General features: G+C 45.0%; 1 protein-coding gene across 1 annotated transcript in view; it reads left to right on the top strand.

Annotated features, from left to right (window-relative positions):
- The first annotated feature begins 1,329 nt into the window (after window positions 1-1,329).
- Window positions 1,330-13,142, top strand: part of LOC141133162 (gamma-glutamyl hydrolase-like) — a 50,352-nt gene continuing 38,539 nt past the window's right edge. Inside the window, exons 1-2 of the mRNA XM_073622348.1 lie at window positions 1,330-1,509; window positions 7,208-7,326. Of these exons, the coding sequence (XP_073478449.1) occupies window positions 1,469-1,509; window positions 7,208-7,326 (160 nt within the window). The 5' untranslated portion in view covers window positions 1,330-1,468. The remainder of the gene's footprint in view (window positions 1,510-7,207; window positions 7,327-13,142) is intronic.

Below are 13,142 nucleotides of genomic sequence, written 5' to 3'. Positions count from 1 at the left end.
AAGTCTAAATTGTAATGGCTTAGATGACTGTGTGAGTGCAACTATGGTCCTGCAGTGGTCAGGACCTACCAAAAGTGGTCCAAGAAAGGAAAACCAATGGACCGTTGACAGGCCCATGAATGGCCAAGGGTTATTGATACATGTAGGGAGCCAAGGCTGGCCTGTGTAATCTGATCCAATAGAAGAGCTACTGTAGCTCAGATTGCTGAATGTTAAAGTGTTTGTAAAGGTAAATTAATAAAATAACAAGCATGTCTACACTTACCTGCTCTGTGCAATGGAATTACACAGAACAGAGCTGCTGCGAAGCTCCTCTTTTCAGGTCCCCCGCCAGCACTCCCAGCCCCTCCCCTCTGTCCGGTGCCCCCATGGGAAGCACTCGTGCATGCTCACACCTGAGCCCCACTGCTGCATCCATTCACACAGACAGTAGGACTAGGCCCTGCCTCCCACTCCCTTGTCACTTTCTTTGATTGACAGCACTGAGAGCCAATGGCTCCCAGTGCCGCAGGAAAGCCAGCGAGACCCGGAAGTGAGGGGAGAGAAGAGCTGCAGATGTGCATGGTGCTGGATCGAATGAGGGCTCAGGTAAATAAACAGTGGGGTGAAGGGATACATGAAGGTAAAAAATATTTAGGCTTTACAACCATTTTAAAGCTGGTTCCAATAGAAAGATGTCAGAACACACAGTGCATTGCAGTTTGTTGCGCATGGGGCTGCATAGCCATAGACCAGTCAGGGTGCCCATGCTAACCCATGTCCACAACCAAAAGCACCTACAATGGGCATGTGAGCATCAGAACTGGATCATGGAGCAATGGAAGAAGGTGGACTGGTCTGATGAACCACGTTTTTTTTTTTTTTTTTTCACATCATGTGCATGACACATTGGGTGGGTGCGAGTGGTTTACCGGAGGCAGAGGTGCCTCCAGGATGTACTATGGGAAAAAGGCAAACCAGCGAAGGCAGTGATCTGCTAATGATGGCTTGGTGCCAGATAACCACAGCATACCTTCAGAGGTCCAGTGACATCCATGCCTTTACAGGTCAAGGCTATTTTCACTGTAAAAGGGGAACATATTCAATATTAGATGGTCATAATGTTTTAGCTGATCAGCGTATTACATTTTTGTTTTTAGATCCTCGTTGGTTGCCTTTAAGTGTTACAAAACCTGTTTAGCTCTTTGGCTCATTTCAACCTGAAGTAAATGGAACTGACTGCACACAGAACAAAGGGCAGCCAAGTATGCTTTTCATAAGCAAGCCACATGATCAGTGCTGAAGTGTATAGCAGGCGTTTTTCATTTACTGATATGGAATTTGTTTTTGAAACGATCTGTGTCATGTATAAATCTCACACAAACTTTGCTGACTAATTGGCATGTGTCTTCCTCATTCTTTGGATGAGGACCCCTCCCGGTCACATTACTCATATTCTGCTTCCTCGTTTCAGTATTGACATTGGCTAATGCCAGGCAAAGAGAAGAGCCAAGCACGTGAATCAGCAAGGTAAAGTCCATTTTAATTCCCACATTTACACCAGGCTTCACTCTTCTATCTGATAATCCTCACAATCCATCAAAATATCTTAATCAGCTGATTAGGAGCAGCATATTGTTTTAGAGCAGCATTTCTCAACCCTTGTAACATGGGGAAATCCTTAAAAATAACTTCCAGATCTCAGGGAACTCTTATTAATTACCATATCTTCAGATCATGGTACATTAGCCTTAAGAATTAACTGAGATCTAAGAATAAAGGAATGAAGAATGTGGCTACACACTGTGTTTGACCACCCAGGACTATTCTGTACAACAAAATTATTTTCTGTAATAACAAAAAAAAATTAACTGAAAAGTTAATAATGGGCAGAAAAGAAACACAGACAGTGAAAATTGTAGTGTAAAAAGTGCACTCTCATGGTAGGGGTCATTCTAATGCCCCCCTTCCAATAAGCGCCATTAAAATGCTCTCTGACATTAATGGTTAGAGGAGAATTCTCATTTGAATGGGCTGAAATCACACCAGACTGCACCAAAAGTAGTGAATGCACTACTTTAAAAAATGCACAGCAACTGTATCGCATTGTATTACTTTACCATGCGAGCAAGTGCACTGCATTTGCGACCGGCGCTTGGGGTGTCATAAAGTTAACATTAACACCCGCTGCAGATCACCACTGCTGTGTGTTTTCAATGCGGTGTTGGAAACGAGCATGGAGTGAACAGGGAGGGGGGATTCGGGGAGTGGAAGAAGATTTGTGCAGGGAAGAGAAGGCTCTGTGCTTGAAGAGGGATTTGGAGTAGGGGGGGGGGATTTATGCTTGAGGGGGAATTTTTGCTGGCAGAAGAAATTTGGGAGGGGGGGATTTGTTGTGCTGGGAAGGGGGATTGGGGGGTAAAAGGATTTGTGCTGTGAGGGGGGAACTGAGGGGCGTGGGGATAGGGATGAAGGGGGAGTTGTGATGGGACTGGGGATTTGGTGAGGCTAGAGGAAAAAGATTTGCGTGGAAGGATTTGTTCTGGGGTGGTGAGCATGCAAATTGGTGCTGGGTTTTTTGGGAGGGGAGGGAGTATGATTTTTTTTTTTTTTGCTGGAAGGATAAAGTGGGGGAGAGTATTGCTTGGGGGGGGGGGGGGGGATTTTGCACTCTCCTGACTCCTGCACACCCCTGACTCCTGCACAGTTTGTTTTGTACTTCTGACTCTTATGCCCCGTACACACGGTCGGACATTGATCGGACATTCCGACAACAAAATCCTAGGATTTTTTCCAATGGATGCTGACTCAAACTTGTCTTGCATACACACGGTCACACAAAGTTGTCGGAAAATCCGAACGTTCTGAACGCGGTGATGTAAAACACGTACGTCGGGACTATAAACGGGGCAGTGGCCAATAGCTTTCATCTCTTTATTTATTCTGAGCATGCGTGGCACTTTGTCCGTCGGATTTGTGTACACACGATCGGAATTTCCGACAACGGATTTTGTTGTCGGAAAATTTTATATCCTGCTCTCAAACTTTGTGTGTCGGAAAATCCGATGGAAAATGTGTGATGGAGCCTACACACGGTCGGAATTTCCGACAACAAGGTCCTATCACACATTTTCCGTCGGAAAATCCGACCGTGTGTACGGGGCAATACTATGCATTACACACTCCTGTTCCCTGCATTCTGTACATTATGTACTCCTGGACCCCGCTCTGTGTGTCATGTACTCCTAAACCCAGTACTGACTACAGCCCTCAGTGCATTACATACTCCTGATTCTTGAACACATTGCATTACACACCCAGTCTGTGTTATGTATCCTACACCTGGCACTGCAACACTCCTGTGCTCTACTTTACATATTCCTACACTATATATAGACAATACTATACATTATATACTTCTCACCAAAGTGTTCATTATCTCAACAGTTGCTGGTTGCTATGCAGTTCTCCACTATTTTAATGAAGTTCTCCTTTACGGTAGGCTCAGACAAAGCAGTTAAAAGTGTCCCTCGTTCTGAAGTTCAAATTTTGGGAGATATGCTAAAGGAGATTGTACGTTTGGACAGTAACATACAGTATATAATGGGCAGCTTGGATGTAAACAAAGAAAAAAAAACCCTCATAATGCAGAAGGTGTATGCCTGTAGAGGATAGGTGATGTAGGGGTGAGCTAGCAAGAAAGGTAAGCTAGGTATTTGTATTGTTACATTTCTATCCAGTCATACTGGAATTGCGGGAATTAAAAATAAACAAACATACATAATTACCTACCTGCTGCAGCATCAGTCCGATGCTGCAAGCTGTCCCCCGCCAGCTCTAAGCCCAAGAACCGAATGATCACATGACCACTGATCGCTCAGTTCATGGGTCCAGTCTGAGCCCAAAGCGGTGACTGTCAGTCACCGCTCTGTGCTCTACCCCTCTAGTGCTCACTGGAGGGGGCAGACGGCGTGCTGAAAGGCTGAGCCAGCTGCCGATTAGGCATCTGGGTTGATCCTGACAATATTGTGAATTAAAGGTTTTAATGGCAACAAAAGCAGAAAATCTGTTAGAATTAGGAATGTAATGAGGCACCTATTGCAAGGCAATCAGGGATGCAGTTATGAGATCCAGTGGTGAGAAGCCATGGATAACAGTAGTGTAATGACAGCCAGCATGCAGCATTCACAGCGTATCCGGTGGTGTTGCTGATAGAAGAATTACCAGTACTGGGGCAACATGTTTCTGGGTTCAACCCTTTTCTCAAGCCCATTTTAGGAATGCTATAGAACTGTTATAACTACAGGAGTATTGGTGCGTGTTTTTTGACAAACACTTTAAAAAACACAACTTTAAAATAGTAAAATATATTGACACAATATAAAACAGATTACTAAAATTATAAAAACTAAATTGAACATACTGTAGTAGCAATGGGATTCCACTGATTAAAACTGCATGTGTTATTGCACTATCCAACCACTGGGGGGTGGGAGTATGTTGCAATGTGTTTTCAATCCAACATAAAGAGCATGGGCATGTTAAAAAGTAAAAGTATATCTCCCCCAGCATATTGATATAGAAAATGAGGCCAGAACTTTTATTTAATTGTAAGGAGCAGCAGCACAGAGGATTACCCATCCTGATCCCAAATGTCCCTGCTGCTGAACTGATAGCTTTTATTTAATCACTGGAAACCATGGCTTTTTGGATTGTTTTGCATGTGCCCAAAAGTAAAGTGTCCCCTCCAAACTCAGTTCCACCACCTCTGGCTCAGGCCCTCTGCTCCCTGCTCACCACTATCACTTGTACACTCAGAAGTCCAGCTTCTACAAATGACCGCTTGTCTCCTAACAGCTCCCATAGATATGATCTCCTGACCGGCTCCCACTGGGTGGGGACAAGGGAGATGCAGGTGCCTGGGGGGGTGCAGTGCAGATCCCGGCACCTCCACTGGATGGTCTTCCTGCTAGTGAGAGAGGCAGAGCCACCTACAGTGTGCAGGGAGGTACTAGAGCCAGCTGGGTCCTTCAGTTTTATACAGCACCACAAGCAAGACAGATGGCAGATGGTGGAGCTTTTAAGGAGGGAGAAGATGGGGCAGTGGAAGGCTGCCGCAGCAGTGGATGCAGTGGATGCAGCTGTGGAAGAAGGCTGAACTCTGGACTTTGCGTGTAGTGCACTGGGCCCTGAACTTTACACTCTGCATGTAGTGCACCCCTGAACTTTACATTCTGTGGGTAACACCTCCCCCCCCCCAACTCTGTATTTAATGAACTGCTGGTATGTGTTGCCCCTTTAACCACTTAAGGACTGTGCCTCTTTATGAGATGTGTTCTTTACAAGTTAAAAACAGTTGTTTTTTTTTGCTAGAAGATTACTTAGAACCCCCAAACATTATACATTTTTTTTCTAACATCCTAGAGAATAAAATGCCTGTCGTTATACTTTGTCCCACCGTATTTGCGCAGCGGTCTTACAAGCGCACTTTTTTTGGAAAAAATACACTTTTTTGAATTAAAAAATAAGACAACAATAAAGTTAGCCAGATTTTTTTTATACTGTGAAAGATAATGTTACGCTGAGTAAATTGATATTCAACATGTCACGCTTCAAAATTGCGCCCGCTCGTGGAATGGCGACAAACTTTTACCCTTAAAAATCTCCATAGGCGACATTTAAAAAATTCTACAGGTTGCATGTTTTAAGTTACAGAGGAGGTCTAGGGCTAGAATTATTGCTCTCGCTCTACCAATTGCGGCGATACCTCACATGTGTGGTTTGACCACCGTTTTCATATGCGGGCACTACTCACGTATGCGTTCGCTTCTGCACGCAAGCTCCTTGGGACGGGGCGCATTAAAAAAATTTCTTTCTTATTTATTTTGCCTTTTTTTTTTTAAACTGTTCTTTTAAAAAAAAAGCATGACAGGACCTCTTAAATATGAGATCTGGTGTCAAAAAAGTCCTCAGATCTCATATCTACACTAAAATGCAATAAAAAAAATAAAAAATGTGTTATTTAAAAATTTTTTTATAAAAAATGGCCCTTTAAGAGCTATGGGCAGAAGTGACGTTTTGACGTCGCTCCCACCCTGCAATGATATGGAGACGGGTGGCCGTCTTCCCCCACTCGTCTCCATGCCCAGCAAGGGTGAATATCCGATCGCCTCCGCCGCTGCTGACGGCTCCGGTAAGTGGTGGAGGGCACCGGAGCGCGGCGGGAGGGCCCTCTCCCGCCGCCGATAAAAGTGATCTTGCAGTGAATCCGCTGCAGAGACCACTCTTATGGGAAAGCGGACCGCCGGCCGAAGAAGAGGATACCGGGGTTATGGCAGCTAGCTGCTTCCATAACAACGATATCCCCCTTTTAATATAAGGATGTATATCGGCGTGCGGTGGTCTGGGGTGTGTGTGTGTGTGTGTGGGGGGGGGGGTTGGTTTTCAGAGGTCGTTGTTGAGTTCCTGCACCTATTTTTTGAGAAAAAAAGCCCTGGTCCCCTTTTTCCATGCCCCTGTTGAATCCTAGGCCTGGTACAGGAGGGCTGTCTCCACCCCCACTATCAGCGGCCCTGAATAGCCCACACCCACTATAGGCTGACTCTGGGTCACAGCAGTACAAAAGTAGATGTACTCCTATGAGCCACAAGCGAAGTACTGCCAAAAAAGCTTTGGCCATACTTTCTTTTAATATATCCCTACTAGATTGTTTAAGGAGAGCTTCGGGTTTTTTCTTGTTTTTTTTTTTTTTTTGGAAGGCCTCATTTTTACACATGACCGAGGTAGAAAATCTTTTTTTTTTTTTAAATTAGAACTTAAGCTGGCTATACACTGACCAAAATCCTGCCTGTTCAGCATGGACATGTATAAAACTGTCCATGTATTCCAGGAAATAATTTGATCGATAAGTCTAAAATCCTATTTTTTGTAATGGAACACACTACCATGCATTGCAACAGGCTACAATGCAAGCCCATTGAATTGGTGTTGGGGTGCCATTTAAAAGGAATGACACTGTAACACATACTATGGTAATGCATGCAGTACCACAATGCAGAAATATAAATGGGCTCTAAAAAAAATCTGGAGCATATTTTGATTACACGTCTCTCCCTTAAACTGCTTTCTTGTTTCTTCTACTATTTCCAAAAGAATAATAAACGTAATTATAACTTTTTAAGATTTTAAAGTTTTCTTATGTTTGTATCGTAACTTTTATGTTCTGCAGATGCAAGAGTGACTCCATGGCTAAGATGTCCTCTGTCAAGATTGTTCATTTATTCTCCCTTCTGAGCTTCGCACTGCTCATCGCTAAAGTGCAAGGAAATAATGAGAGGCCTATAATAGGTAAGGTGTAGTTGTTTTTTCTGCAATCTGAATACAACAAAATGAGGGAGTATAAACTGATATATATTTATTACTGTACAAAATAAACAGTGCTACACTTTAGTTCGCCCTCTCTCACACCATGCAAATGGTAATGATTAAGCACAAGATGTATGTGTGAAACGCGTCTACATGACCACAGTTTGGTGTCTTTGGTGTTATTTTTGTGAAACAATATAAAAGGCAATCGGAAGTTCTGGATGTGCAGCCATTTCTTTCTTCTTTCCAACCATGCAATAACATGCAGAGGAATATAGAACTGTGGCATCGTGTCATTCATAGGTTTAATTATATACCTGTAGGGATCCAGAAATATAGAGACTGACAATGTAACCTTGTGGCCTCTGTACTGATTTGCGATTTCTGTGTACTATCGTCACTAGATTACTGAAGCTGATTTGTTGTTATCCAGATGGTCATTTTAAATAGTTATCTTAAGAGCCCTTTCACACTGGGGCTGCACTTACTGCTCCTCTTGCTGGGCTCCTGTGAAGTGGGGCGATCCTGTCAGCTCAGAAGACAGGTGCCTGTCGTTTTTGGGCACTTAAAGCCTTGATGTGTAAGAGCCCTTGCACACTGGGGCGGGGGGCGGCGTCGGCGGTAAAAGCCGCTATTATTAGTGGCGTTTTACCGTCAGTATGCGGCCGCTAGCGGGGCGATTTTACCCCCGATAGCGGCTGAGAAAGGGTTAAATACCACCGCAAAGCGCCTCTGCAGAGGCGCTTTGCCGGCGGTATAGCCGCGCCATCCCATTGATTTCAATGGGCAGGAGCGATAAAGGAGCGGTATACACACCGCTCCTTCACCGCTCTGAAGATGCTGCTGGCAGGACTTTTTTTACCGTGCTGCCAGCGCATCGCTCCAGTGTGAAAGCAGCGGCACTTTCGGGTCGGTTTGCAGGCGCTATTATTAGCGCAATAGCGCCTGCAAACCACCCCAGTGTGAAAGGGCTCTAACACTCACATTTATTCTTCATGTTTGTGTTACAGCGCATATCTGCATAATTCTGCCAAAGGGTTGAAGTGTCAATTCCCTTTATTCCAAACCTTTACTAAATATCATGTTGAAATTGAAATATTCTAAAGCACTACCTTAGCAACATAACACTTACATTAAATAAAAGCACTATGCTAAATTAGCCATTTTTAAAAACAGGCGATCTTTTCTAGTCACAAATAAAATAAAGGGAATTATCTGTAAATTCCTTATCTTGGAGTACAGGACACAGGCTTGTAGCTATAGACTATGGGTTATATGCAGTCTACCTTTTATCTGATTGGACACTGGCAAAGAACTTTTCTAAGGCTGCCCCTAGTGCACGCTCCTATAACCCCGCCCATTCTGTGAAACTCCAGTTTTTTTGGCAAACGATAAGGGGAGAGCACAGGAAACAGAGGGGAGCGTCATGTGTGGCAAGTCAAAATTCTCTAAAGCATTAGTAAATTTCAGATATGAAATATAAACAAAGCCCATCCTTCTATACTGTGTGCTTGGCTCTATTCAAAGCACTGGGTGTGATTTCTCTCTGCTGCCTCGTTTCTCTCTTATTTGCATAAGTCAATTCTGACAGCTTTTCCGGACTCCAAGAGAGAATTGGTGATGGGTGAGGAGAGCTGTAGTACACAGCCTGTGATTGACAGCCACCGCTGTGCATGTTCCCTGTGTACTGTTATGAGGGTGTGTCCCTTCCCTCCAATCCTCACTAATCTCTGCAGTGTGAGACTTCAGATCTCCAACCCCATCCCCCGCTTTTTAGTGATGAGAGATGTAAAATGTATGTTTTGGAAGGCTATAGAAAAAAGAGGACTGCAGATAACATGATACAAGCTATGTAGGTGGATTTGTTTCATCTCTGTGTTTCTCCTGAGGCTAGTCACTTCATTGGGTATATGTAAGGCCATACAACTACTTTAACCTAATTGTACAGTACAAGACACAGGGCTGCAGTCATAGACAATGGCGCAAGCAGTAAACTGAAGGTGGGCAACAGTATAGCAAATTGAACAGGACCCTAAAATTAAAGGAAGAACCCGAAAAAATTGCTCAGATGTCATCTTGTGGTTGAAGCTCGCATCAACTGAGGCATAAACATCCACCTCGTGAAACCTCAAGAACATGTAAGCACAAGACCAGGTGGTAGCCTTGCAAATCGGTGATACAGATGCTTGATACTTGAACACCCAAGAGACACCAACAGATCTGGCATGTGAACTCTCATATGGAAAGGAGAGGAACATAACCTCTAAGGGTGTAAACCCTTGAAATAAGTTGTCTGATACAACTGGCAATGGTGGAGTAGGACGCAGGATATCCTCTATGAGAGGCTGTAGGGAGGACAAAAAGGTACTTTGTAATGCAAAAAGAAGCTGTAGTTGTTAAGTAAACCCTGACAGGTATGACGACATCTAATGCCGCGTACACACGACCGGACTTTACGGCATACTTGGTCCGGCGGACCGGAGTCGGTCGGACAATTCGATCGTGTGTGGGCTCCAGCGGACTTTTTTTTCCCAAAAGTTCGACGGACCTAGAAATGAAACATGTTTCAAATCTTTCCGACGGACTCTCGTCCGGTCGAAAAGTCCGCTTGTCTGTATGCTAGTCCGACGGACAAAAAACAACGCTAGGGCAGCTATTGGCTACTGGCTATGAACTTCCTTGTTTTAGTCCGGTCGTACGTCATCACGTACGAATCCGTCGGACTTTGGTTGATCGTGTGTATATATATACACACATACAGTGTGTGTGTGTATATATGTAGTGTCCTGCTCCTGATGGGCAGGTGCTATTTATGTAAATTTAAGTTTGTCTGAAGATGTAGTTTGGCTCAGACTAATTATAGTAAATTTGCTGGTTTCTGTACCAGTTCAGCTTGGTTGTGTCAGTTTCCACTTGGCCGTGGGTGTTGCTGTAGCCACCGGTAAGTGTTGGAAATGCAACAAGCTGGATGCATTGGGTACCCCTTTTACTCAGAAATAACCCGGTGGGAGTGGTTCACTAGCCGTGCATTCTGGGTAAGGGTACTTAAGGTACAGGCGCCAATTTGTCGGGGTTCGTTTTTCCCGACCTGAAGGCCCTCCTTCAATTTGTCGGGGTTCGTTGTTCCCAACCTGAAGGCCCAAGGTGTGCCGTGACAGCTCTGCTGTCTCGGGGCTGGCTGGCCCGAGGCCTTGTTACTACAGAAGTAGACCCAGGAGTTCTGGGGCCTGCTGATCCAGAGGTTGGTCCTGTGCTGTCTTGCCTGTGGGGAGAAGCCGATCGGTTGAAGGAAACCAGGGGAGGACTTTCCTGGAGGTGACCGAGCAAAGTATGCTGGTACCTCAGGAGAAGCCTGGAAACTCAGTTGAAGGATGCAACCCGGGTCACCTATCTCACAGGATCACCGGATCGGCTGAAAGAAACTGGTACTGTGCAGTTATGCTTTAATCTTGCAAAAGTTGTTTACACCATTCCTGTGGCAGAGGATTGTGTAATGATCATAACGTGATTTATCAAGTCTGTGGCAGAGATTATGTCCGAGCATCGCACCGGCTGCTAGTTCAGTGAGAGAGGCCTATCTGGCGATTGCTATACTCAGCTGAGGAAACTGTTTGTTCTCTGGATAGAAGAAATACCCTGATCCACAAATACCAGGTACCTGAATCTCCCTTAACCCTCCATCCCTATATATATATATATATATATATATATATATATATATATATATATATATATATAAAATACTCACGCAGATTTAAGGAGTGCGCTATGTACCTGATGCACTGCTTAGAAGTATGCCGTGTACAGGATGCAGAGGTAAGGAATGCATATCTTACAGGCCAGTTTACCCGCCCCCCTGTACGGAGCTCTCCCTTCAAACCAGCCCTTTGCCTCCAGTACAAAGCTGTCCTCTCTACCACACCTAAAGAATACAAGAGATAGGGGAGAGGGGTTGCTGCTGTAGTAGCAATGTGTGGGCTGCCAGTGCAGGCTTTAGGAGGAGTTGCCTCCGAGACACTAGAGCTGTGGACATAGGGTTGCCACCTTTTCTTCAAGCCAAACCCGAACACTTTGGTGGCACAGGGCCAATTTTTTTTCTGTAATATACACTATAGGACTATAAAAGATCTGGGACAACTTTGGGTGCCCCAAGGAGAGTAACTATGCGGCAAACAGTGGGTGTGACCAAACTGCTCCTGCTGATATCATCATCCCGCCCCCAGTGATGCCAAACTTTCCCCCAGGCAGACGCTCACCGCTTCTGGACAGCAACAAATTTATGTGTGACTATCTGGGTTACTTGGGAAGCCCTGGCCCAGTCTAAATAATGTGTCCAGGTTTCAGGCAGACGGAAACCCGAACACATGGATTTAAAACACAGACTGTCTGGGTGAATCCTGGACAGGTGGCAACCCTTTGTGCACATCCCCTGCCTCCTCCTTTCTCTGCTCTCATAGAGAGCAGAGAAAGAGCGCAAATTGCTGGGAGAGGAGCATGTCAATTGTACACAAAAAAGCCGGGCTTCTGTGTGTGCAGGTGACAGTAGTGAGCGGTGGGCAAGGGGCTAGCGCCAGAGGTGGTGGAGCTCCGTTCTGGCTGAAAAAAAGCCCTGTACAGTACACGGGGTTATTAGGGTGTGTCCAGGCCCAACCAACTGCACTTGCCTATGTTGCTCTGTGTAAGGTGGGAAGACTGAAGCAGATATGCCCCTATTCTTCAGAACTTGGGTTCAGCAACCATGCTGTTAACACCAGTGACTGAGAAGTAGGGTGGAATCGGGGGTCTCTGCAGAAAAGCATGACATAAATCAGCTTGAATGGAGTCTAAGGAATCACCAGGGCAACTACTGTAAAGGCTAGAGGAACCCTTGTCCTTGCTACAGAAAAGCATGGATTGTGCAGTTTGCTGTTGAATCTGGAAGCTAGGATGTCCACATCTGGTTCCCCCTTCATTGACCAAGATTCTGGAAGATCTCAGGGGCAAAGACCATTCCGCTGGGTCTATGTGTGGTTAGTTTAGGATGTCCACCTGTCAATTGTCCACACTGGGGATGTGGATGGAAGAGGGAGCTGGAATGTTAATTTCCACCCAGAAGTGGATCAGTTTGGTTTCTCTCCGCACAACTTGACTTTTGGCGCTCCTCTGGTTTATGTAGGCCACTGCTGTTGCATTTTCTGACTGTACCATGACTGGGTGATCTTGCAAATACTGGGCAAGAGGGGGGAATTGGGGACTTTAAATGAGGCACAATGTTTTTTCAAGTACATGAAAAAGGGGAATGTGGGACTTTAAATGAGGCAATTGCAAATACTGGGGGTCCAGTGCTGTAGAGTTAATTTGATAGTTAATGTCTGGTTAATTTCCAGAATGTTGATGGGGGTCTTGACTTCATTGAAGACCAGGTCCCCTGGCCAGTTCGGGCACTGTAAACACTTACCCCCCCCCCCCCCAAGCAGTAAGGTGGGTGTCTATTATCACCACTTTCCAGGGCATGGGAAGGAATGGCTTTCCTGACTCCAACGCAGGTTTTAAAATCTACCATGCCAAGGAGAGAATTGGCTGGATAGATGCAAGGCATGGTCTAGAAAGTCGATCTGTTTGTTTTAGGAGGTGAGGTTGTTGAGTTAAAAAGTCTTGGAGTGCAATTGGGCAAAGGGAACTGCCTCAAAGAAGACTACCATTAGGCCCAGAACTCTCATGCAGAAATAAACTAAGGGGTGCCTTTTGCAGTAGTGTATTTAGGTTTTGTGCTGCCCTAGGCCTGACTAAACTCGTGCAACCCCTAATTTAAATATGAC

Source organism: Aquarana catesbeiana, linkage group LG03 (assembly GCF_042186555.1).
Source record: "Aquarana catesbeiana isolate 2022-GZ linkage group LG03, ASM4218655v1, whole genome shotgun sequence".
Taxonomy (NCBI): domain Eukaryota; kingdom Metazoa; phylum Chordata; class Amphibia; order Anura; family Ranidae; genus Aquarana; species Aquarana catesbeiana.
This window is presented reverse-complemented; position numbering and strand designations above follow the sequence as displayed.